Source organism: Varroa jacobsoni, unplaced genomic scaffold, assembly GCF_002532875.2.
Source record: "Varroa jacobsoni isolate VJ856 unplaced genomic scaffold, vjacob_1.0 scaffold_140, whole genome shotgun sequence".
Classification (NCBI taxonomy): Eukaryota; Metazoa; Arthropoda; class Arachnida; order Mesostigmata; family Varroidae; genus Varroa; species Varroa jacobsoni.
The window spans coordinates 113439-138517 of record NW_019213042.1 but is presented as its reverse complement, the minus strand read 5'-3'; the positions used below and the strand labels follow the sequence as shown (position 1 = coordinate 138517).

At 40.2% G+C, this 25079-nt stretch overlaps 3 protein-coding genes and 2 long non-coding RNA genes across 7 annotated transcripts in view; 3 read left to right on the top strand and 2 right to left on the bottom strand.

Moving 5' to 3' along the window:
* The window catches only part of LOC147753870 (uncharacterized), a 1187-nt gene extending 404 nt beyond the window's left edge, over nt 1–783 (bottom strand). Inside the window, exon 1 of the long non-coding RNA XR_015314436.1 lies at nt 700–783. This is a non-coding gene — a long non-coding RNA (uncharacterized LOC147753870). The remainder of the gene's footprint in view (nt 1–699) is intronic.
* The window catches only part of LOC111268911 (sodium-coupled monocarboxylate transporter 1), an 8553-nt gene extending 4595 nt beyond the window's left edge, over nt 1–3958 (top strand). The window contains exons 6-13 of one of the 2 annotated variants that reach the window (XM_086971880.1): nt 208–337; nt 688–773; nt 947–1062; nt 1455–1609; nt 1776–1978; nt 2585–2682; nt 2901–3031; nt 3572–3958. In XM_086971880.1, coding sequence (XP_086828006.1) covers nt 208–337; nt 688–773; nt 947–1062; nt 1455–1609; nt 1776–1978; nt 2585–2682; nt 2901–3031; nt 3572–3655 — 1003 coding nt within the window. In that variant the 3' untranslated portion in view covers nt 3656–3958. Of the gene's footprint in view, nt 1–207; nt 338–687; nt 774–946; nt 1063–1454; nt 1610–1775; nt 1979–2584; nt 2683–2900; nt 3032–3571 lie in introns of those variants that run through there. The other variant, XM_086971882.1, reaches the window with a different exon arrangement.
* A 2291-nt stretch (nt 3959–6249) lies between these two features.
* Nucleotides 6250–9578, top strand: LOC111268921 (TAF6-like RNA polymerase II p300/CBP-associated factor-associated factor 65 kDa subunit 6L). The gene is made up of 2 exons (XM_022848162.2): nt 6250–6514; nt 7339–9578. Exon 2 carries the CDS (start codon nt 7410–7412, stop codon nt 9069–9071), a length of 1662 nt encoding a protein of 553 aa, XP_022703897.1. The 5' UTR covers nt 6250–6514; nt 7339–7409; the 3' UTR covers nt 9072–9578.
* Nucleotides 9579–12821: 3243 nt separating this feature from the next.
* On the bottom strand, nt 12822–15073 carry LOC111268994 (uncharacterized). The gene is made up of 2 exons (XR_002685498.2): nt 14982–15073; nt 12822–14604 (listed from the first exon to the last, which is right to left on the bottom strand). It is a non-coding gene; the product is annotated as an uncharacterized LOC111268994 (long non-coding RNA).
* Nucleotides 15074–17601: 2528 nt separating this feature from the next.
* Nucleotides 17602–24628, top strand: LOC111268901 (uncharacterized). 2 transcript variants are annotated; one of them, XM_022848130.2, is made up of 12 exons: nt 17602–17799; nt 18808–18951; nt 19290–19560; nt 19876–19999; nt 20370–20419; nt 20573–20654; nt 20793–21078; nt 21476–21711; nt 21848–22063; nt 22289–22576; nt 22723–22918; nt 23208–24628. In XM_022848130.2, the coding sequence occupies exons 1-12, from the start codon at nt 17602–17604 to the stop codon at nt 23331–23333; spliced, it is 2217 nt and encodes a 738-aa protein (XP_022703865.1). In that variant the 3' UTR covers nt 23334–24628. The 2 variants fall into 2 exon arrangements, with proteins under 2 accessions (XP_022703865.1, XP_022703857.1); XM_022848122.2 differs by having other exon boundaries at nt 20370–20654.
* The last annotated feature ends 451 nt before the right edge of the window (nt 24629–25079 follow it).

Sequence of the window (25079 nt, the reverse complement as noted above, 5' to 3'; positions counted from 1 at the left end):
ATATACTGCGATAACTTTTGTGGCCGCATTTTTTCAGTCTGGGATTCAGTCGGAGGGTCTGCATAACTGTCTTTAGTAATAGCAGCTTTTTATATTCTGAGTTTTAGCTAAAGATGCCAAAAAAGTACTTCTGCTACAATGATCAAACATCAACAGGTACAAAGTTAGATTGCTAATCCGCGTTTGCTGAAATGCGACGATTTTCAGAGCCCTTTATCTGAATATGATTGGTGTTGCTCTAACGTTGTCAAAGGCGTTTGTTTGCGGGTTGGCTATTTATGCTTTCTATCACGGGTGTGATCCTTTAAAACTCGGGCTTATACGAATGGCTGATCAGGTACAGTCCTATTTCAACTATATTTGTCTATATACCTATCTGTATGAATTTGTACATATTTGTTTGCAATATATGAATATTAAAGAGGTACAATTATAGTTGACACTTCTATTGGACCTGTTCTTATGCACTGCGGTACTGCCCTTACACAAATGTCTTTTTACAATTGACGAGTTGCAAATAAGACCGTTGTTTAATATTTACTCGGACTTTATATACATAGCCCAATGCGTATGTTTATCTGAGCCTATTAGCAGACATTGCGAACAGCTGCTTGTAGTGTCCTATAAGTCGCAGCGCTGATTAAACACAGATGAACAAAATTATTTTGGTTTTTTCGTTCCCAACAGATAATGCCATACTTTGTGTTAGACCGATTCCATATCCCTGGAGTTCGTGGACTCTTCGTAGCTGCCGTGTTTGCGGGCTCGCTCAGGTATCATTTAGCTGACATTCGTTTCGCCATCGATAGCTACCACATGGTTAGGCAACGCTATTTTCTCGTACCACAACGTTTTCAAGTTAGACAGATCGTCTTATGATAACGAAGAATTGAACAGCTGATTCTACTTAGCATATGCGTTCGTATTTGTTTTCGGTGTATTGAAGCACGCTATCTTCTGGTCTCAACTCGATGTCGGCGTGTCTCTGGGAGGACTTCTTCGCCCCTCTATTGTCCCCCGATATCGGTCCCAAACGGGCAGTACTGTTCACTAAATGTATCGGTTAGTAGTGCATCAGTGGAGCAATATGTTTCTGAACGGGAAACTTGTAGCAATGTATGCTGGGTCTGAGAAACGTTGCACATGCTTAAAATTGCCCATTTGAAACCGTATATGGTGAATTCATTTTAAATTGTATGTCTATTTATAAGCAGACTCTGTCTTTATGCGCATAATTGTCCCTTTTTTTTTTTTTAATTCTAATCAACAACTTTCTTGTTGAAGACAAGGGTTATGCACGATTCATTGTCAACTTAATCAACCCACATGTAATCAGACAGCGCCATGTCTAAGTGTGTGTACACGAATATTTTTCCACCTAACAAATATATCTAGGAAGTAAATGTGAAAGTAATCTCTTTGCTGATGCTTTCCGCGGGCCGTTCATCTTGCAGCTTTGGGGCTTGGTGTATTGGCAATTGGTTTTGGCTTTATCTCGGCCTACATCGGTAACATCCTTCAAGCCTCGCTAGGTATGGCAGCCGCGATTACGGGGCCTGCATGCGCAGTGTATCTGGCCGGAGTCACGCTACCTTTTGTCAATACTGTGGTACGTAGTTTTCATGAACTCGGTTTTGTCCACCATTACAGCCATGTAGTTGGCTAACATAGAAAGTTTCGAGGTTCAAGTTGGTTTGGATGATACGTGGTTAACATTCAAGTGAATGGTAAGTTTTTCCGAAGCGCCGATGCCTAATGATTTTCGCTGCTTTCAGGGCGTTTCAATTGGTTTTGCCGTGTCCCTCGCAGTGTGTATATGGAGTGTCGTTGGTAAACTGCTAAATCCCTTAAAATACCCGGTTCTTCTAGTGAGCGCAGAATTTTGCAACTGGACAACAGGCGATTCGGCGGTATCCACGGTTGACCAAAACACAACTGTTTTCTACTCAAGGCCTCTTCTAGATACAATACACCCTAAGTAAGCATTTGATAAGAAAAACGGTACTTCATTATATACGTAATAATATTACTATTGACACTATGACAAGAACGATAAGAATAAAGCAAGCAGGCCAAGATAAAAGCGGAACTCTACGTTAAATGAACCTAAACATACATATGTATGCGTTCAGTTTAAACTATTTCGTTTGTTTGTCAATAGCATTTGTAGCTTTCACTGCAATCAAGACTAGATATCTTGATTTCATTGTGATATTATTCTAGTGGTACGAATATCTTAACAAATCTGGGAAGAAAAATCGTTCTTGACAGCACCGAACGAAGAAGTATCTTCAAATCACAAGGATACGGCTAGGTACAAGGATAAGGCAAACTTTTATGTGTATCTAGAAGTTCCCATCATCTGTGTAGCAAATATATAATGAACCAATTGCGCCTTCGCTAAAATTAAAACTAGTTGTTATAGAAAAAAAAGGAAGTAAATAAATATTAAATTTAGGTAGTCCATGGAAGGGCGTCCGAAAAAAACTGAAAGGCCAACTTCCCATTGTGACAGTGTACGGTTATCCTGTGTACCCACATGCAGCGTCTGCCAATATTCATCATGTTGTTATGCCAATTTTAGAGGGTTGCAACATCTGTACTATATTCATCCATATGTGATGCCAGCCTTCGGCTTAGTACTGACGATTGCCATCGCTATTATCGTGAGCATCTTCACCGGTACGTAAATCATAAACACCGAATCAGCTGTTTCCGTCACTGTGAAATCGTAATGTCTAAGTATCAGGCACCTGAGGTGGTTTGGATTAGAATCGGGTAAACCCACAATTTGCTTTGTGCTGACAAGAGTTAGAATGCAGTGAATTCGTGAGTTTCGTCTGTGGTCATTGGATGAAACGTGTGTCGATTTAATAGTTGAACACGTTCTTTCTCTATAGGAGGCAATAGCCAAAAGAAGATCGACAGCGGTTTGTTTAACCGTACCTGCTACAGAACTATCACGTGGACCCCGCCGATTTGCCTCAACATCTTCTGCTATCTTGGCTCTGTCTTTCAGTCTTCCGACTCTGTAAGTACGATTAGGAATACGTTAATCAATATCATGAACCAACCAAAGCCACCTTTAAGGCTTGATGCCTTCCACAGTTATTGATAGAGCTAAGCAGACAATTCTATTTCTGAAAATATTAGATACCAATTCTGAGAATATAGAAACCAATTACGATAAAGTCCAAAGCAATATTTCTGCTAAATGAACTTTTATAAGTCGCAATAACTATCGTAACGGCTAAATATTAACTTCAAGTTCAGGTACGGCCAACGTATAAATCCTTAACCGCATAATGATCTATTCACTGTCACTTTACAAATGCCCTGCTTTTAAAAATGCCGCTTTAGAAGTTCAAAACACATTGAAAAAGAGCCTGCTGGGACCCCGGTATTTTTCCGACTTGACGTAAATAAGGCAAAGTTTTATGTGGCGGTAGCTCACTGTGTGTCTGGGCGCTAAGCTACTCCTTTTCACGAATCTGTTTTCTTGATCAAAGCAATATGTGTAGTGTACTTTGCTATATAATTATTTTATGTTGCTCTGTCGTTTACATTGCAGAAACCAACAAAGGACCTTCAAGCGATTCATGAAGATATTTCATTGGAAACTCAAAATTCTCAGAACAGCTGTGTCATGAACTGACAGGAGATAGCATCGAACTCGTACCGTCTAGCCGACCATATCCGTTGCAATTATGTTTTCTATTGTTATTTAATATCGTAAATTATTTATACATACTTAATTCTGCAAGTGAAAAAAAACGCATGAAAGGAGCAATTAACTCATTTGATGACAGTACCTCAAGCATTACTTCACGGAACAATCGTTTTTCTTCTATATTTGTTCTACACAAAAATTAATCTACATTTATAATTTATATCTCCATGTATAGTGCGGCCGCCTCTTAACTATAATAAAAATTCACATCTGTTTTGAAGTCCAGAAGTCATCCAGCCTTCCTCCTTTTCCTCGAACCCCACTTTCATTTCGGATGCTATTATCATTATCGAACTGCAGACGCTTCGGCATTGAAGCGAACGTCTACCTGAACACTTTTATTTGAACTGTACTAAAACCTAACTAGAATTTTTCGTTTATCACGGTGCTAACATTGCACTAGAAAAGGTCAAAGAGTCTTAAGTCAACCGTCAAGTCCGTATATTGCCTATTTTCGACTGCAATGTATTAAAGTTGAGCTTGCTACCGAATAAGAAACTCGGCTGTGAAATTCGGATGCAGTAAAACATAGAGACATCACGGGAACATTAATCTCAGTCAGCTGTTAAAAGCATGGCAAAATTTTCGAAGTTATGGTTATTTGCACATGTTTTGGGGCAAAAGTCGTAGGTTATTAGACGACCACGTCCAAATGAATGCGAATAATACGTTTTTGACATTGGTACGAATTAGGAGGCGCCAAGCGGTTCTTCAGCGGTGAGGGATGTCACCTCCAACATACGCAGTAAGAGCTCCAAACTCAACGTGTAAGCGGGCGTCCAAAGCCCACACTCGAATAGTCAAGGCAGCCTGTATTTAAGACCTATCCGAACGTATCTCTAAAGTGCTAGAGAACCATTGAAACGTAATAGGCAGCGATTGATAAAAACTATATATTGGTAAATTACATGTCTAATTAAATTTTAACGCAATAGTTAGTGTTATGCAATAATCATTATTTATTAAGAAGTTATTCAGTCGCTTTTCACTTAGATACTTAATGTTCAGCCTTGATGTCAGTGACAGCTTTACTGTCCTATGAACTGTCCTGATATTATCGGGAGCCGACATATTGACTGTAGGCTCCGGATACGCTTAAACTGAAGACTGCAAAAAAATTTGCTCACAGTTTTGATGGCCTTTGACGTATCTGAAACCGTTACGCTCGGTCGGATTTATGCTCAAAACATTTAACTGTGGTATCGCCTCCGTACGATGACGCAAATTAATATAATACAGTATATATTAATATATATATATATATATATATATAAGGCAGTTGAGTCACCTCATTGTTGAAATTATGGCTTTTCTAAATAAGTTTCGTTTTGAACGATGCTTCCTGTAAAAGCTCACTCGCGTGGGAGCTCAATAAGGAGGTTTTCTACATCTATCACTCAACTAAAGTGACCTATTTGAAAATTCGTGTGTATTATTTATCGATATTGAATCGTATAAATATACCGATACAACATTTGCTAACCGGACCAACGGTAAAATTAGTTTTAGAGAACATAAAGTTCTCGAAGCACGTATCTTCTACTGTACAACTAATTTAGTCTCATCTTTAGCACAGATAGATTAAATTATTATATATATATATATATATATATATATATATATATATATGCATTAAGCGTAACTACTTAATCAATTATGCCATTGCAAGCGAAGACTACTTAATAAAGTGAGGCTGATTATCTTCTATAAGCTTATTTGGCGCTTCTATTAAGCTAAATATTGCATCGACAGCAGCGTCAATTGGCGAGTCAGAGTATAAATAGACAAAGTATGGAAACGGTCGTTGTCAAAACTCACGAACATTGCATTTGTTATTTAATTGCAGTTGTCTGGACAACGGTAACGGTAAATGATGTACTATCAAATCTAGTTGTACATATTATCCAAGTTTAGATCGCAAGCGTTGGACAGGCTGCTTCATCGTCATCGCGACAGAAAGGGTTTTCCATAATGATAAAATTTATACATTGAAAAAAATATGTTCATTTTACGAAGTTCGCAGATATGTTGTTTGAAAGCTTCCCCGCCTTTGGCGTGCCTCCTAAATTTTGACGAAAACGTTAGACCTTTCTGAACATTTTTTCTTAACTGGAATTAATATATGAACCTGTTAATGAATACAAACATTGTACGATTTTTCGTAAATATCTATCTGGCCAAATGCCGCTTTCCCAAGCGCGGGTCCACGCGCGGCTGACAGCTGTTCTCTTTACCAACTGGTTGGGTTGTCCGTTAGAAGCAATGAGCAGGTATTTCCTTCACTCTTATTGATCGCGGCATTATTTCGAAAACGTATTTCGAGTTACTGCCTCAACCAAAACTAATTACACACATTAATCTTAGTCAGCATTAGTAATAGATACGGTAAAAGACGAATGCTATAGATAATAAACACTATGACCTTGTTATAAGAGAGCTAAATACGAATTTCTATAGATAAAAATTAGCTGCCTTGAGTTTTTGCGCCAAAAATGTACATTATTCTGCTACAGGGAAGTGTGTCCGCAGAGTGGAGCGGCAATTGTTTGGGTTGATCCATCCACAAGCAGATACATACAGACAGCGATAGAAAGACAAGTTAGAGGAGCGTTCGACTGAGCGCCACGGTGCCGGTGCGACGGGGTCGCTCAGTCTAGACGAAGTGCTGATCTTTGTGTCTCTGTGCACTGAGCTTAGAGTGGCATTGTGAAGAATGACAGAAAGTGCAACTTTGTGCCGATGTGAAACAACGACTAGAATGATTAGAAGATCGTTGTCAATGGCGTAAGACTCAGTTTGGCCGTCCATACTTAGCCAATTATTAGTTGGGATAGGGATTCGAAATCGGGCCGGCTAACTTTCGCTAAATTAGCCCAGTTTTACTTATTTGTTCAATTCAAGTGATTTGAGAATAGGGTGAGATACATTCTGGTTGAAAAGAATCATGCAAAACTTTGTAGAAATAATACGGAGCAAAAACTCAAATTTTGCATAGATTGATTTTGGGAAATCTAAAGTTCGGATTTGTAAATCTCAGTGAAAGTTGTTTTAAGATGTTAACTATGTGTCCTCTGTATTAAGTTTGATTCACTTATTATATGACTATAAGTTATCTTAGTCTCAATACGTCAGTCTTGTGCCTTTTCACTCGATATGCCTGGCTAGGGAGTAATTAAAAATTGCTCAAGCTTTGACCTTAATATTCGGTTCGTGTACCTCTTATTTCGAAGGAAGTATCGGACCCTTTGGTACGCTACGGTAATGTGTGGCTATACGTCTAGATGTTAATGTACTTTTTAAGTACATTATGAAATTCCGATGTCTTAGAGAACCGAAATATACTTTTGGCAGAAACGTCGACACTGTTTTTTTGGTGTGCGTCGAAATGTGGAATAATGTCCTGACGACATTAGGGAGCCATATCATTTGAATATCCCCAATTAAATGTGTACATTGCAGCTTTGTGTACTTAGCTGTTATGGTTAGCTGGGCCTAATTTATCACCTAATTTGTCTAGCTGGAATTACAACAAATATTTACCGATAATATGTATTTATTTCTGTCGTATCTTTGCTAACGGGTATGCTCTAACATTTGATCATTTTTAGCATTAAACTGAAATACGACAGAACGCGCCTTAGGTCGTAACACCCTCTGGGCGGGTGTAGCCTTATCGACGATGCAACCTCAACAGTTCGTCCTTCTGGGCACCACCTCGGTGGAACGCTGGAGCGAACAACTCGATCTTTCGTTAGACGCAGATGCTCTTACAATTCTTACCGAAGACTTGAACTTCCGACTTCGGCAGCTTGCCCACGACGCCTCACAACACATGCGTCATTCTGGTCGTCGGCGAATTACGCCAAACGACATCGATCGAGCACTACAGTGGTGCAATTTCGGACCATCGTGTGGCCTAGGATGTCGAACTAGTACTGAGCAGACTGATTACGTTCAGATAGACGACATGTCGGTGCCAATTTTTAAAAGTATTGAAGTCGAAAACGCATTGGACGTCCGGTTAGATCTCGATGTTGAACCTGTATTGCCAGCCTGTCTCAGCCAATGGGCACTTGTCGATGGCCGGGCACAACCGGGTGTCGAAATCGAATATCCTGAAGGACAGCGGAAATTGGACGCCTTCACCTCAGTACACTCGGAGTATCTTGAGCAGGCTGTGCAGGCGATCATGTCGGATAGCGATGAAGCGACAGCGCTAATCATGGACGACCTTGCCTCAAACCCGAATCTAGCCGTTCTGCTACCCTCGTTATTGAACTCGATCAGCGTCGGACTTCGGCAATATCATCACGACCCGCCAAGGATGTTCAGGCTGCTTGGAGCGTTTAAGGCTCTCGTCAATAATGACTATTTGTTGATGACCAGCAGCGCTTCACTGCAGGCGTGTCTCCAAATCTTGTACTACTGTCTACGTGAGTCACTAGCAATGGAAGCGACGGAAACGACAGACGAGCTCACTTTTCGAATGAAGGCGGCGTACGTGATGCAGTTCTTTGTCGAGATGAACTCGAATTCGACAAATCGTCTCGAGGAGGAGGTCACCGCTAGATGCATGAACGACTGTTTGACAGGCAATATCGACGCAATGTATGGGGCCCTATTCACTCTTCGCCTTCTTGGAAAAGGACGGCTGGTCTTAAAAGAGCTACCTGCACTAATAGCTGTTATCGAACCGCTTGAGCAGTTGCCTGCTGCATCTGCTAAAGCATGCCTTGCTCGTGGCTTTCTTCATGAATTCGCTCGGCAGGAAATTGTGCAGGCGCAGACAGCCATTCTACACAACGAACGCTACGAAGTCGACTACTCAGCCATTGAACAATACCTTGGACCGAGTATCGCGGCAATGCTGCATCCTTTAAGTATAGGTGAATTCTTGTTCAGACCGGCCAGAAGTTCGCCGTTAGCCGAAAACGACAACTCTTCCGACCAATTGCTCGGGTCATTCTACGAAGATTCCACCCAGACTGTTCACAGTGGCTCACCAAAGAAGCAACCACGTCTCAAACCATCGAGTAGCATACTGAGATCACAGCTGATAAAACGATCGCCAAACGCTCCATGTTCGAGTATTTACGAAGCGTTTGAGATGAGCCGTCTGTGTGGACAACGCATCCGATTTAACTACGGCCAGCCAGTTGTCACGATGGAAAGGCCGAAACCGGTGACTCTTCACGAGGTGCACGCCAAGACGCGAGCGAAGTTTGCCGCCATTGTTGCCAAGCAACATGGACTAACGCCGAATAAGAGGCTTATGATGAACCGAGAAAGAAGATCGTGGTCGGCGATTATGCGATCTGCCTGTGTTGCACTCGTTCTCTAGTCGGAATCTCTGTCGGTGAAGACGCAGACCTGCGAATCTGATTTTCACAAAATCCGCACCATAAACTCTTACTTAATAGCTCAACAAATGGCGAAAAGTGTTCGAACAGAGAGGCTGGCTCTGCAGAGAACTCGCGTCCAATTCAGCATGCAAGATTGTTAGAAGACTGGTAATATTGCCAATATTTATCGTACGCGATGTATTGAAAATACTATAGCGGACAACGAGGGTGGCGGCGGAAGTTCCGCAAGAAAGACATAAAACCAATACACAATTAGAGTTCTACTGATAGTAACGATGAAATAACGATGATGTAAGGCTGTACAGTATTTTCGATTTGTATGCAACCAGTGACGGAAATGTATAATTTGTATTATATATACATATAATTACACATATCTATATGGAATCTATAACGGATCGTATTATAGATGATAGCTCAGAAATGTACAACAATGGTTAAATTAAATTTACATTGCTTTTTTTTTCCATGCGTGATGGCTTTCACCCAGGCTCTTCGTTGCACCGAATACGATTGTTTTTTTTATGTTTCGCGGTATTAATTGGCGTTTGATATTATCAATTTGACTAGACGCGTTCGTTATTGTGTCGCAGTGTGTGCCAAGTGTGTTAGGTGTTGGGATAGCGTTCGGAGTAAACACGTTGGACTTATATACATTTAATTATTATACGAAAGTTTTGTTACTCGGCACAGAGACTCACTTTGAGCTGTTTTTGCATGTAGTTGAATTTGTAATATTACTGTATAATTAGAGTAAGCTATCTACGTCCTGTCATGTTCGTAAGTTAATTTTTTTTCATCGTTTAAAGAAAGTAAATGATGGTAATCGTAGCAGTGTTATCTGGGTGGGACAGGAGTACTTGTAACGGTAAGTTCGCAATCGTATTGCACGCACAGAACATGAGCAAGAAAGATTAAATTCACTCGTTGTTAATTAATTTCCTTCCGTCGGTCGTGCAATATACGAATTTCTCGTATTTTTATTTCATGCATCCTGCAAAGCAATTTTCATGTAGGAATCGACCATTGACCAAAGCTATGGTCAGGGGGACGGGAGAAAGAACTACAGTACTGATCGTTTACGTACGTGCCGATACGTAATAGCTACACATTGACTACGTATACTGTGATGCCTGCGCTGTGTCAGTTATCCAACCGTAAAAGTGTGCATCTCGGTGGTAATTGCCATTAAGGACGTGTCATCTCTACTGCGATCATGGAAACCGCACTTCGTTTTACGTTCGTTAGATCCCGACGAGTCAGTTGATGATTTCATTTCCGTCGGGTTTGTCAGGTTGACACATAAATATTCCGACGAGTTTCTCCTGTTGTTTCTACCACAAAATCCGTCTCCAAACGGAGATGGCTTTTTTGATTCTGTGGAGGTCATCGATAATAAAAACCTAATCTACTGCAACAAAGATGCGAGAATTGTCGTATTGATGGTCTGTATCGCAAGAACATATTATGGCGATATTGTGGACACACGGTATAGTAAATATAATCTGTAACGACGATAAACGTACATTGAAAACGTGTTACAGTTTAGCGTACAACGTGCTGCTGATAAATGTTGCGATGAAAACAGTTACTGCGACTGTTTTAGTTCGTTTGAGAGGTAGAATGCTTATTTAGTGTGAAATTTTGTGTAGGATTTTATAAAGGATTTGACTGGCAGGATCTCTAATAATACAGAGTGTGAGAAATCCATAACAATTTCCTTCGCTTTTGGGAGCGATGCAGTGATATTATATATTTTTTAAGACTAAAACAACTATTCTACACGGAGACGAACCGGCGATATCAAGCACGATGCCAGAAACTCACAAAGCGAAAACCAGGAAAAAACTTCTCCTCGCAAGTTTTTTTAACCTGTTTCTAACCAGTCTTTCATAGCTGACTTCCAGCAATTTTCTTCCTCTAGTGGGTCCCGGTACGACGTGTAACAATGCTTCGAGACTTCTTCAAGCGAGCAATGCAATATAATTAGAAGATCTAACAGGAGCACTGGTTATGATTTCCATCGTTTTTGCTATTGCACGATTGTTTACTAGATGTTCTAAGCATGCTTATGCCTAGATTCAAAGTAACACCACGTTAATTTTCCTACTGACTAATAGACGCGTCATCATTATATTATTTGGGGGAACAACAGCAAAAGGTTTCGGCAGCAATCTTCCCATTTATGTCGACATGTATTATAATTAGGTAATGGCTTGTAACTGTGCTCTTCTCAAAACGTGCTTGCCTGGGCCAATCATGTCGTTCCAAATACTCACGTTGTCTTAAAATAGGTTAGGTAATAGAAATATTAAATATTATATTATTGGCCCTACTCTCTTCCAGTGCGCGCTAGAAGGAAACGTTACTTATCTGTCGAATGGGGCAGCTGGCTACTAGCAACCTGTTTCATCTTCCTAAGCAAAGCACTGTATTATGTGCGACCTAGGTATCATGAAATAGAGGGATGCCGAGAACCGGAGATTAAAACGGTGCCTCTATGATCACATTGTTGCTCGGATCCAAGTCTAAAATTTAATTCTAGATTAAGGAACGACTGATCTTCTTTGGTTTATTTCAAATAAAACGTGTACTCCATGCGCAGTACCACATCGTAAGCAAGTCCTCATTTTTACAGATAGAGATTTAGTCGTCTTAGCCACCGAGACGGATATGTGCTGTGTGTGAAATAAAGGAAAGATGTTCTAATGGAGGAAACAAATGTTGTTTTGATTGCACTAAGCATCAGTAACATTTATTGGATGTTTTAACTTCAAGGAACTTCCTTAGCTGAAAATTTAAGCTATTTGTAGGCTTCAAATATCTGAAAAAAGTTGTTTTTGATTTTAGCTAAGATATTAGTACTTTTACTCAACTGCCATGGCATTTATGTTGCTAATATTAGCCATTGGCACCGGTGCAGTAGTACATGAAACAGTTACGTGTATCAGGATCATTAGATAATACGATTCGTCATAAGCTAACGTAATTTTTTGCTTACTCCATTGTCGGTGCTACTGCTTTCTCTTCTAGATAGCTTTGCACAGAGCTGGCATCTAGCACCTGTTTTCGATCATACGATGGATTGCATCGGGTCACTATTAATGTACTTGGAAAGCTAAGATTTAAAAAAAGAGAAAAAAACTGTTGAAATGCCGTTTGTTAGACTTCCTGATAACGGAATACCTAAAAAAATAAATGAAATTTTACCAAAGATCCGCTATACTTTACAATTTTAGAGCGATCAAGGCACAAATCCTGTCCGTACTGGCAACAAATTCGTGCTGCTTAAGTACAGTACGTGAATCAGAGGAAACTGCTCAAAGATAGTTCTGTCGCTTTCGTTCTGAAGATTTCGATGTGAGGGCTATTCCTCGTAGTGGCAGATGGTAGATAAGGAGCTGATTAAATTTTTGCAGATATTGAGCCAGATCGACACATGGGTAGCCATGATAACGTAAGCATCATCATTTGAATAAAGCTGGTTGCAAAAAAGCCACACGAAATCATGTTTCTATTTGCGGAATTTTACAGAAGCACAACGAAATCGAGCCATTTCGAAAGTGGTTGAACAAGGACTGAATTGATAAATTATACCGTAACGCCGCCGTTAAGGGTCTATCAATCACATGAATCGTTCACTGATTGTTATATTCCAAAAGCACAACAAATGATAGTAATTTGACCTAGAATGACCATTAATAGTAAGAATCAATAAGAAGTATCCGTTATGATTCTTTGAGAGAATTAGTTCATCTCAGTCACTTTATAGATAGCTGAAGAATAGGTGTATGAGTAGGTGAAAGCTGAATTCAGCGCAGCTAAGGTTTTCGTCTGAGAAAGTCCAAACCTCAATACTTAAGCAGTCATAAGACGCGTTAAAGTCAAAGCAGAACTTTAATTATCGAAAACTGCATGCAATATTTCTATCAATATAGCCATTTCAAGCGTTTTTCGCCTAACTGATGACGGTAAAAAATGATAGCTTATCTTATGTGAATATGACGACTGATACCGTTTATGGACATGTTTGATAGGGTCCAAGAGGAACTTTATCGTTTTATGTCACTATGTTTTGCATCTGCGAGCATTAATATGAGTTTTTTTTTGGCAAACAAAGTTAAAATTTTGAAACTTTAAGGCTATCGAGATCAGATTAGTTCAGTGACTTAGGCGAGATATGAGGCCTGCGTTCAGTACAAGGCACACGAGCGAACTTCTACTCTTCAGCCTGGCTCGAGGTGCTTAAAGGTTGGAACCAAAGCCGACGCTTTGCGCAATTTCGCTCTAAATTCTCTTTGAAAAGAAATTTCATTGACTTCAATATTAAATATACATGCGTCTGAAACATAAAAAAGCCATCATTTGGGCTTGACCTGTTGTGGAGGATACTCTTGTATCGTAATTTGTACGTAAATTTAACAGTCGGCCTTCTCTTTTCGTTCTTTTTCGACCAACATCGCAGATGAAGATTATCATCACTAGGATTATTATTTGGGCATTTTTCTCTAGCTAGTTATTATTAGTCAGTCACGTTTAGGAAGAGAAATTAGCACGTCGCGGAAGCTAGCTTGCAGGGGGGGGGGACCGGTGCTGAGTGGCTGTGGGCTTGTATAGCTCGTTTTTTTACCTTGTACTACAGTTACCGCAATTTTATTGAAAATACACATGTCTCCTCGAAATGTTCCGTAGCTGACGCACGTATTAAACATAGAAGTCGATGCTCAGCCCCCATTTAAAATAATTCTAAAATGTCATAAAGAAGCCCAAAACTGGGTCGTTTGAAATTGGGAATTGTAGAGTCGTTTGCTTTATCGGATGCAGGTATCGAAGAACTTAAACGCAGAACATAATTTACAGTTAACAAGGAATTTAATTAAGTTTACATGCCGCCATTTATTCATTTTAGCTAAACAATATTAACGCGACTTTCAGTTATTTCCAGTCGATTCCCGATACGATGTCCGTTCCGATGCCCTTCATCGTTGCGTTATTATCTGTAACTGGGAGAAGCAACCGCGTCTCGACAGTTGAGCTGAACTGACATTTGCCCTACGTTGCGGCGGTTTTAGCAATGGATAAACAATATTTGTTAATAAGTATCTCATTTGTAGCCATAAATAATCCACCACATAATGACATAAATCTTTATCCGAAGTACCGCTCCTAGCTCAGTCACCAATAAGTACTGATTTTTGTCTGTGCAATCATTTAGTTGAGTCATCTTGCTTCAGCCGGGCTCCTTGAGGATATCCACAGACACCCAGACGACGTCTAGTACTGTAAAGAGTATTTACTAATAGTCCAAGCGAAAGGCTGAATACAGAGAGATAGAACACGTTGAAAGCGTCGGAAATATTGGCAATATTTTTAGGTTGATTAGCACGTACTGTGAATTCGGTACCTGTTTACTTCATGCTCTGTCATTTGTCGGACAGAACTTTGAACAAAAGTTCCGTTCGCTAGATAGGTTTCATGGACTAATGGAGGGTCTCATTAAATCATATTCAACTGAAAAGATAATTTTCATAGTTTTTACAATGAGCAAATTTAGCAACAGAAGGAACGCACTCATTTAATCCTAACTAATTGTGATGATAAAAGTCTGCAACAGTTTAAGATAATGTTGATACTGAAGATCTGATATAAACACGTTTCACTACGAGATTAACTAAAAACGTCAAATAATATTTTATGTCAGTATCACAAATACTACATCGATAAACGTTTTTATTTAAGCAGAAATCATTAAAAATGTGCAGCAGGATATCTTCGATGTGGACTACACTTTAACGGTATATGCACCATATAAATAGAGAACAGGCACCATATAAACAGTACACCATATAAATAGAAGTCAGCTTATACGACGCTACGAGTCTATTTACCTTCCAAAGTTGTTGTGTGTAGCATATGAACGTACGCTGTTAAATTTCCGTTGTTCTCTCCAGTTTCGTCCGACATTTCCACTCTGCCACGCGTCGACCTTGCTCTCTGCCCTCCCACCTCTGTGGGTCCTCTTCCACCAGAAACTTGGCGGCCATTTCAAATACTATCAATCAGATAAGCCTTTGCAGTATTTTAATGCATCGTCGCCGCTAACTAATGCGTTCTGTTATACCCGATCACGCAGGATGTTCGTCCAGTTCAGTTGACAATTGATGACATTTGGGACTCTCATTACATTTTGAGAGCATCTCTTACCCACCTGTGGAACACCACCGTTTCGCCGCGCCAGCTCTCCGTCGATCAGCTGATCGAGCCAGTGGCTTGTGACGGACGCAACATTGGCGAGGACACGAACAGCTGCAGCACCAGCAGCAGTAATCACAACGACGAAGTCGACGGTAACAATAACAGCAACAACAACGCGGTGTTTTGGAAAAACAACAGTTGACAAGAAAAAGCAGAGGAAGAAAGTAGAGGTTCTTCTTTCCTGCGACTGCTGCAAAAGTACGTCGTTCATGGCTGCGGTACGGCCGCTGCTGACGACTGCGGTGATCGTTGCAGCAGAATTAAACGCTGTACAGCTGCTGACAACGACAGCGGCGATCGAATTAGACTACCATAGCGAAAATAACGGTCCAGTCGTGCGACGCACCTCGAATAATGGCGCAACATTTATTGACTATGGATAGCTGCTTTAGATGACTCTAGCCGACAGCGCGTCGTTGTTTTGTCTTGAAGTTGTTGTGTTTTGTGTGTCGCTGCAGATGCTCGACCCATGTAAATATCTATATTTTCCGTGGAACGGTGCACAGTGAAAACTGGCTAACAATACTCTGCAATTGAAACTGTGTGTGTGCTGCTACTAATTTAGAAGAAGATTTATTACTATACCGTTGACTAACTATTACGCACAACGGTTCTAGTTGTTATTACTAATGTTTAAGTTAAGTACTGAGATATTTATCAGCTAGCATGAAACGTTGAGCAGCTAGATCAACAAAGATAAAGACAACTCAGAAACGTTGAATTGGAATAACGTGCCATTTCTACCTACATACGTATTCTTATTTGGGTACACAATTAGAAAAAAACAATCAAAACAAAAGCAGACAAAGTCAACTCAAGTCTGCCAGTCGCGTTGTGTTAAGCCTCTGGCCTCGTGTCCCAGAACTGTCACTCGTTCTGATCCTGTAAATATGTCCTGACGCATACGGTCTCCTTCCATGTAGCCATTAGGACTACACCATCGTTGTAGTACATTTCTCATTACTTGTATAACTACTACAGCGGCAGCGAAAGTATTCTTTCTAATAAGATAACGCACGCACAGAAGCCGGTTGGACAAATGTAAAGAGGAACATGTACACAATCGGTAAAATACTTGGTAGCAGGCAGCCAGACAGCGGGCGCACAGAGTACTAAAAAAGTCGTAGTACGAATAGCTACGGTAATTTATCGTTATTTGTTTGCAACAATAATAATAACATGGCTCCTATTCATACGATTTCCACTGGTAAATATAACTACCTGGTGTACCACTAACGAACAATTGATTTCGTTACCACATTCGCACACGGGATGTTTCTCTAGCGATAAGTCACACTATGTTCTGAGGAGTTATTGGATCACATTGTTGAGATAGTGTTCTTCTTCTTATTATTATTATTACCAATGCTAAACGTATTAGTTGTTATTGTTTGTATAGTATAATGTTGACTTTGGTGGTTAAACGACTGTCGATATCGTTGCATAGCTACAAGGGCGGATCAGAACGGCCATTCGGTATAGGGGTTCGTGTGAAGAGCAAACACTAGAGCTCTAGCATCGCGACCGCCGACACGAGCGCTATTGTTGATATTATCGCTATTGCTTATGTCGTTATTGTGAATTTGTAAATACTGCTAACTGAACTTCTGATCAACTGACAGAATACCACAGACGATATATACATGCATTTTTTTATTTAACCGTTAATGAGTTGATTGTTGCTTGTTTAAATTCTCTTAAAAGTTTCATTTTCCTGCCTACATTCTTAAGAAATTTTTGATTCTTGCTACTCTTACCTACCCATCGCTTTATACCTGCACTGAACCGTGCTGTTCTGTAGCAAATCGAGTTCTATTGCTTTAACGTATACCAAAAGCGTTTGTTTACCATGACATGTAGTGGACAATCACACCGAGAAAGTAACGCGCGTAGACGAATCTCATTATATGCATTTTTTTCACAGGCTAATAGTAAGTGTATAAAACGACTCACTATTGGGGTACTACAACTTCTGATAAGACATTTTGTTGTGCACCAGGTCATTGTGTACCCCCTATCATATTATTAAAAGTGTTTACTAGCAAACCAATGACCAAGCGATATTCAAAAGCGAATACTGCCGACAAGAAACGCAGTATCTATATGCAACCGTTTTAAGAATAGGCTACGATTCAATTTACCCAGTTTGCCTTTTCCGGAATAACGGGTTCAATTGCCCACTAATTCGGGGCCGAGAGTACCTGTTACCGATTGGGGACTTCGAAAGCTCCGTGTCAGACGCTTGAAACAACGATGCCTGTACCAATGTCCAGCACCGGCTTGGGCCGGATAAGCACCAAAATGGACAGCCGAAATGTTGTTTGTATATGGGCGACTCGATGTGGGGAGCTGGCATTAGTACCTTCAGAGAATCAGCTACTTTGGCTTCCGCATACCTCCTCCGCACCAACGAAGTCCTACAAGGATGCATGTCAACATCTACTCGTTAAGGTGAGAAAAGCACAGAGCCATCTGGCATCATTGGATGGAAAATACGCGCTAGTATGAATTGAACGTTCCTGAAAGGGAGTAGTACATATTCGTGTATACAAGCGGAAATACACAAGGTTCGATATATTCGACTCTTATAGAAATGTACCAAATAGTTAAAAAAGGGGCCCTTAATTTAACACGTTATGCTAATTCACGGTCTCGCATTATGCCATTACAAGATGATGTTAAAAGCCTTTTTGTTTCATTTTGTCTAGGACGGAATGTTCAGGCCACAGATTTCTTAATCATTGTAGTTCACTTGGCGATTGTATAGCTTTGTTCTAGCAAAATTTACAACAGGGAACTCAATTGGCTTTAAAAATATCGATTGATTTTCACTTTGTCATGCAGCACGCTAACTTTACAAGCACAGAATTGGGGAAAACAAATACCATGGGAATGGTCTGAGCATGCGGCTAGCATCATCTGATGATTCAATGAGAACTTGTATGTTTTGTGATTCCGGAAACAAACATATGCACGTTCATCAAGTTCATGATGTCAGGACTGGCGTAACTTGTAAGCCAGTTCCTTGCAGTAACGTCGATAAAAGCAACCATAATTTAAAAAAGTAATCGTTATATTTCGAATTGCATCTGCATGTGCGGCAAATACCGCAAATAATACAAGAATTTGAAGATCAGTCTGTGACTAAAAAAAAGACGTTGTATTGGCGTAGCGACGAAATGTTTGTGTATCAAGCATTTAGTCGCTAGAGAGAGTCTGCTCGCTTGCCTAAATATATTCACTAGGTTTAAAGCTCATAAATGGATTACAGATAAAAGGAGGCCCTAGATAAAAACCTGTAGTGCTGAACGGTTATTTGTTATAGTCGGAAATATATGCAATCACTCATAGTACAGGGCTAAATATGGTTTTAAAACTAGGTTTCACCTTCCGTCAGTAGGCCGTCGCATATATATATGAGAAAGTCAAGACGCTGACCTCTTCTCTTTCGACCTGCAGTATGAGATTCGACCAGTTGGGACGCCGGAGATGTTTCTACAACGGATTCGCGTTGGTGGGGAATGGTGGCAGCGGGTAATTTTCAAGATGGAGACCTTCTCCAAAGGAAAAGTCCAGTGGGTTCGGCAGTCGAGACTTTCCGAGGTGAAACGATTTCTTCTTGTTGACATAGTTTGGGTTGGGTTTAAAGTACGATTTTTTTCGTCACGCAAATTGCTAGATACGCGCGAATTCGCGAGAGAAACGATAGTACTAAGCAAGTTAAAAGGATTGCTCAGTAGTTTGTTTTTTCAAATAGTTACGAGTAATATCAAGAAGTGTATACCTACTCTAGTTTGTCGTTACCTAAGATATTACGCACAGTATCACGATACGAACAATTTCCTGCCTCATTGTGCAGATCCTCAAAGCTATATAGTATTAGGATAACATTAAACTGTTCTTGATTTATTAATTAACTAAACACAATCCCCTATCTACAGAATCCGCTGCAGAGCGATGACCTGCTCACGATAGAGCTAAACGCGGGATGCCAACTTCGTGAGCAGTCACTTGATGAGACGCGGTCACATCTTCGGCAGTTTAAATCTTCCATGGACAAAATTTTCGCAAGTGCGCAATTTGACGCTGATCGACTTCACGCTGTAGCTAGTACCCTGTTTGATGCAGTATGGCCCTGCGAAAGTTTTCATTGGAGTGTGTTCATCGAGCTCACTGAGCGACTATACGGCGGCAACCTCAAAGCAGTTACGGGTAAGATCAAGTTTTTTTTAAAAAGCAAGAATCAGTAAAAGGTTTAGAGGAGCCAATGCGGAACATATATATATATATATATATATTAGATCTACTTTTGTTAGTTGTTTATCCAATTTACTATACTTGTCTTCGCTGTTATTTTAAAATAGATCAAAATGTCAATCATGCACGTATTGTTACTGTTATTATTTAATAAAAAGAATTCAACAATTTTTTTTTAAGTTTTATTTACCATTCATGTCAATTTCGCTATCTTAATTTTCTTGTATATCTCGTTGTTCCTACACTATTGCGACCTCCTATCAAACGCAGATATTTATCGCTTGTGCTGTTCTCGAGGTTCCACCTACGCCTGCGTGTACGACGTTCTTTGCGTGCTGGCCTGTCTAGAACTCGCTACGGATCATGGCGACGTTTCTGGGGAGATGCGTTGCAGGTAACGTTGTATGCAGGGTTCAAGAAACTATTGTAACATGTTGTTTTTGTGATAATAATGATAATAATAATATCGTTTTCGTCATCTGAAGTCAAATTTAAGCTTGCACAGAAGTGAGCGAACGTTAGGCCCAAGAGCCCTGTAATACAAAAATGGACATAATAATCTTGTATTTCGTGTTACCAGAGATTCAAGTTTTTAAAAGAGCATCGAGTAAATCTATTTTTATTAACGAAGTTTGTCTCTTATTAAATACAATCTCAGCATGTTTGAGCATTTTCCCACGTAATCTAGTTTTAGTTGAGTTATTGATAAACATTTTAGGTTATCTAATTAAGATATCTAATATGCGTTCATCGGTTATTTGTAGACTAATTTTTCGAATGTTTGACCGTGATGAGGACGGCATGCTCGACCCAGGTGAGCTTGCGTCCCTTGTACACGAAGTGGAGGCGGCACGAACTATTGGGGGATCGGTCGATACAACACGGAGAGATCTCGCCGTGGCAGAGGCCCGAAAAGTGTTTGACCTTAAAGAGAAAGAAAAGCTACCATTGGTTAACTTCCTTACAGGAGTGGGAAATCTACGTTTTAGGGGAACGTCCCTCCTACTTCGAGCGCCACACTCGGTTTTCGAATATCTCGACACCGCACTGTAAGAAATCAAGCTTATTTTATTTATGCAATCAACGCCCGTATTTTGAAATTGCACAAGTTTCTGGGGACTAGACACCTGTAATTCGAACGAAACTGTTTTAAACTATGTTCCAATTAACTGTTGTTACTGCTGCAGAGCCGAACCGGGCAGAAGATCGAAACGACGGCGTTCACCGAGTAAAACTTCAATCGACTATACGCTCGCAGAACATTCCGTGCGAGTTCGCCGAAGCGGAGCTGTGTGCGATGTTCTCTCTTGGTGGAACGTACAAGAACGCGAGGAGACCAGCGGCGACAGTCTTCGAGGAGGAGGGATCAGTAACAACAAAACCATGGACAGTGAAATCTCGGTAGAAGGAGAGAATCATAACCGACGAGATTTGCGTCTCGGAAGGACAATCTCGATAAACGCATTTAACGAGGTATGATTTTTTTCGTTCATTGTCTCTTAAGTGATAATTAATGACACTTTGGTAGATTAATACACATTATCGCTAGAAGCTTAAGTCACTTTTGTTCGTTCTTGCAAGCAATTATTCTTCGTAATATTTGCCTGGGTTCATTTTAAAATATTTTTTCATAGAGCAGGCTTGTTGCAGTTAGGGAGATAGTTAGCATTTTAAATACAATGCAGTGGACTCTAAAATAAAAAAAGCATAGCAGACAACTGATTTAAACTTTGATAAAATTTATTATTAAGGCGCAATTTGCTGTGAATAGAGCGTGAAGGTACTATTTCTCGACGATCAGGGCGACAATTGGACGAAGCATGTGGAAACATAAATCTATGATCACATGACCGTTTATATTATTGTTTAGCGTAACCATTCAAATGAGCTACTTGTAGCGCTACGTTATTTTGAGCAAAGCGTAAATGCATCTGAGAAACATAAACCGAAAGAAGCGTTCAGTTGGGCCGATGTGGATCGCAATGCTTTGGCCGCCTGTATCATCAAAGTCTGCACTGATGTGAAAGGAGTTTTACTCAAGGAAGATCGCCTGCTTCAGCTACAAAGTCCTGTTTATATTCTTGGGGATATACACGGCAACTACAAGTAAGTTTATACTTAAAGTGAAATTATCGTCGTCGTTATTTTTATTGCTGTCGACAACCGTATCAGGCAAAGGAAAGCGCCACCATATGTCTAGGCTCACGCATGTGTCTTGGCGTACGGCTGACGTCCATTATAGGGACCTCGTGTGCTTTGAGAAGGCGTTGTGGCGAATGGGCCCCGTGGTAACACCGTGTACATTTTTGTTTCTCGGCGACTTCGTTGACCGGGGCCCGAACTCAATTGAAGTTGTGGCTCATCTTTTTGCCAACAAACAACTAGCGCCAGAAAAATTCTTCCTTCTGCGAGGCAATCATGAAGTACGCAGTGTGCAGAGGATGTTCAGCTTTTACACGTAAGGGCTGTGCTAAATTTCGGTTCGACAGAGTTTTCTAGTTTCCACCTCGAACGTTATTTGACTAAATCATAAACTTCTAGGAATGATGCAAAACTATGTTGCCCCTTTTCAGTCTTTAATGGTGACATCCTTATCTTAATTTAACATACTCGTCTAATCCTCCAATGCTAGTACGATCTTGCTTTGCCATTGTAAACACTTGTTTTTACCGATTTTTTTTAGAGAATGCAAAACCAAATTTGGGTCCGATATGGGCCATCGAGTGTGGGAGGCCATAAACTCATGTTTCGATTCGATGCCTCTGGCGGCTGTTATCGACGACAAGCTGTTCTGCGTGCATGGTGGTATACCACCGGCCTGGTTACTACAAAGACCTAATGCCGATGAGGCTGATTCAAGCCAGAAATTGGCTGGGTCTATGGAAGCTATTAACAGCATACCGAAACATTTGCCCGATCCCGAGGTTCAGAGCCCACTGGCTTGGGAACTCATGTGGAGCGATCCAATGTGGTAAGCAATTTTGCCACGTGAACCTTTTTACCTAAAAAGTATATTATTAATAACCTAAATAGTATTAAATGCAAAAAAATTGAAATGCCTAGCAAAAGATTACTAATTTATCTTTGAACCTCTTCTCTAATTACGTTAAAAAAAAGCTCAAAAACTTCTGAGTTGTTCCCCGCTGATACATCGATTGAGGATCAAGACGTACTATACACAGAAGACTTCCAGGCTAATCCTAAGCGACGCACCGCTCACATGTTTAGCGAAAAAGCCCTCAACGAGTTTTTGCATTTCAATGGACTTTCACACGTTATCCGTGCTCATGAAGTTCAACAAGCCGGATTTCAAGTAAGAGCGTATTCTAGTAACAATTCCATAGTCGTAAGTGAATAGACACGTATAGGAAAAACCAGCGTGTTTTTTACCGTAAGAGCATACGAAACGTACAAGAGCCTTACATGTTCTTATGGTAGTTAGCTCTTAGAAGTTAGGTCGAATACCGTGAGTACAGGTGAGACTGACGGGTTGACAAGACTGCATCATCTTTGGAGTATTCCGGGAAATACTTAAAAGGTCTGTCTGATATGGTCGAAATGGAGTTTGATTCTGCAGATACCGCTGTTTTTTTTGGTTTCAGGTCCAACAGAATGGCCGTTTACTTACGGTATTTTCATCTTCGCGCTACTGCGGAGGTTCAAATGAAGCTGCCTGCGTCCTCGCTGATAGACAAAAATTGCGGATGATCCGATTAGATACATCATAAAGCAATTAAATGCTTTCCATTTCATGGCTCACAATTCCGTACTACGATTTCATCGCACATTAGCACAATGACCAGAAACATAGAAATTACTGTTTTAAAAAAACAGATGGATACAGTGTAGTCTGATTGATGCTCAAGTAATCAACAGCATACTGATTACTGCCGCGCAGAAAACGTGTCATGGTCATACAGGAGTTCAGAATGCACAGTGCCGGTGCGTGCGTTGTCCGCGAGACAGCGTCAAGCATGGTCTTATGTCATCGTCATCAATATCTTCTTCCATATTTGTGTACTGTTACGTGTACAGTAAGCAAAACGAGAGCTACTGATAAAGCTGGCGATGAACATAAGCTTGTGTTGAAAGGAAAGTCGCTATGGTACAGCTATGCTTGTAAAATATTGACTCTTAAATCAATTTATTCGTGACAGGCATTGATATTGATTTGAAGCATATAAAATATACTGCTAAAGCTCATTAAAACAATTCTCTGCAAGAAAGAACACTTCTAAGTGAGGCGCAAGCGATACATAAATATGCTGCCCACATATCTTGGAAGCTGTTGTTCTTAATAGTCTTAAATATTTCTTTCTTTGTTTTCTCGAAGGAAGAGATTAGTAATGGCCAAGGACGTAATGGATGAGATTGTAAGTACCCAAAAAAAAGTATTAGTAATTCAAGCAAACTCGACCATTACCTTCGTAAACAACTTCCTGCTATTCGGACTATATGAAGTAATTCTATTATAAACAATAGTATTCAGTTAGGATAATGTAGTCTTAGCTGAGTTTGTTTTGAATAGAGCTATGAAAACCCAGTAATGTTGTGTATGTGAGCTTCTGGTGGATAAGTATGTTTCTTATAAGCAGCTGTACCTCACTTTGGACGTCCTATGTATAATTATATAGATTTTGTTAATCGCGACTGGCCATGAGACGAGCCGTGGATATTTTCAGTTGCTCAAATGACAAAATGCTTGTTTGGAAAACAAAATAAATAAACCGTATTTAATCATTATTCACCGGAAGGATATAGCTTGCCAGTAATTCATATTGAAGCGTTATTTGCTACCTGTTTCATGCTGGCAAGAGGTACCATGTCAGTTCATAAGGTTTAGCTGTCATGCAATAGGGTTGCTGGACATTCTGGAACTGTTATGAAGGTAGGAAAATTTTTTGTTTTTTAGTCATCATTGCTCATATATCGACGTTGCACACCGTGAGATAAATTGCGTGCGCAGACCAGCACAATAGTGTTCTTTATTTTAATAAAATAAATAACATAATAGTGCACTAAAGATGTTCTTTATTTTGATGGCATTGAATACAGCAAGCGTTATCATAACATCGGATATCCTTGGCGATTTCAAAATTATGGATGGTACTATTAAATGATATCGAAACTTTACAGGGGTGATTTAAAATAAGATATTGAAAAAATAAAAATACGCCAGTACCGTCTCTCTGTTTCGAATTTTGCGTCAGGTTAGAGACGGCTGGCTCTCAGTACGAAACAAAGCATGTCTGTGCCTGGGTTTGAACCTAGGCCACAACCGACCAGTACCGTCTACCCTAACCAAACGGTGCTAGGTCGACTGCTGGAGTTTGGAATGGCGAAATGATGGGGTCAGTGCTTCAGTATTGACCTTAACATTTCATGAAATCACCCTGTATTCTTTATGATTGTACCTGTACTGATTCGATACAATTCAATGCTCGGTAAAACATATAATGGACAACACACTGTGC

Coding starts and splice junctions, on each gene's coding strand:
- LOC111268921 (XM_022848162.2), top strand. CDS start 7,410: ATGCAACCTCAACAGTTCGTCCTTCTGGGCACCACCTCGGTGGAACGC.
- LOC111268901 (XM_022848122.2), top strand. CDS start 17,602: ATGCCTGTACCAATGTCCAGCACCGGCTTGGGCCGGATAAGCACCAAA. Junction 21,712..21,847: donor GATATACACGGCAACTACAA/GTAAGTTTATAC, acceptor CGTCCATTATAG/GGACCTCGTGTGCTTTGAGA. Junction 22,919..23,207: donor TTCAACAAGCCGGATTTCAA/GTAAGAGCGTAT, acceptor TTTTGGTTTCAG/GTCCAACAGAATGGCCGTTT.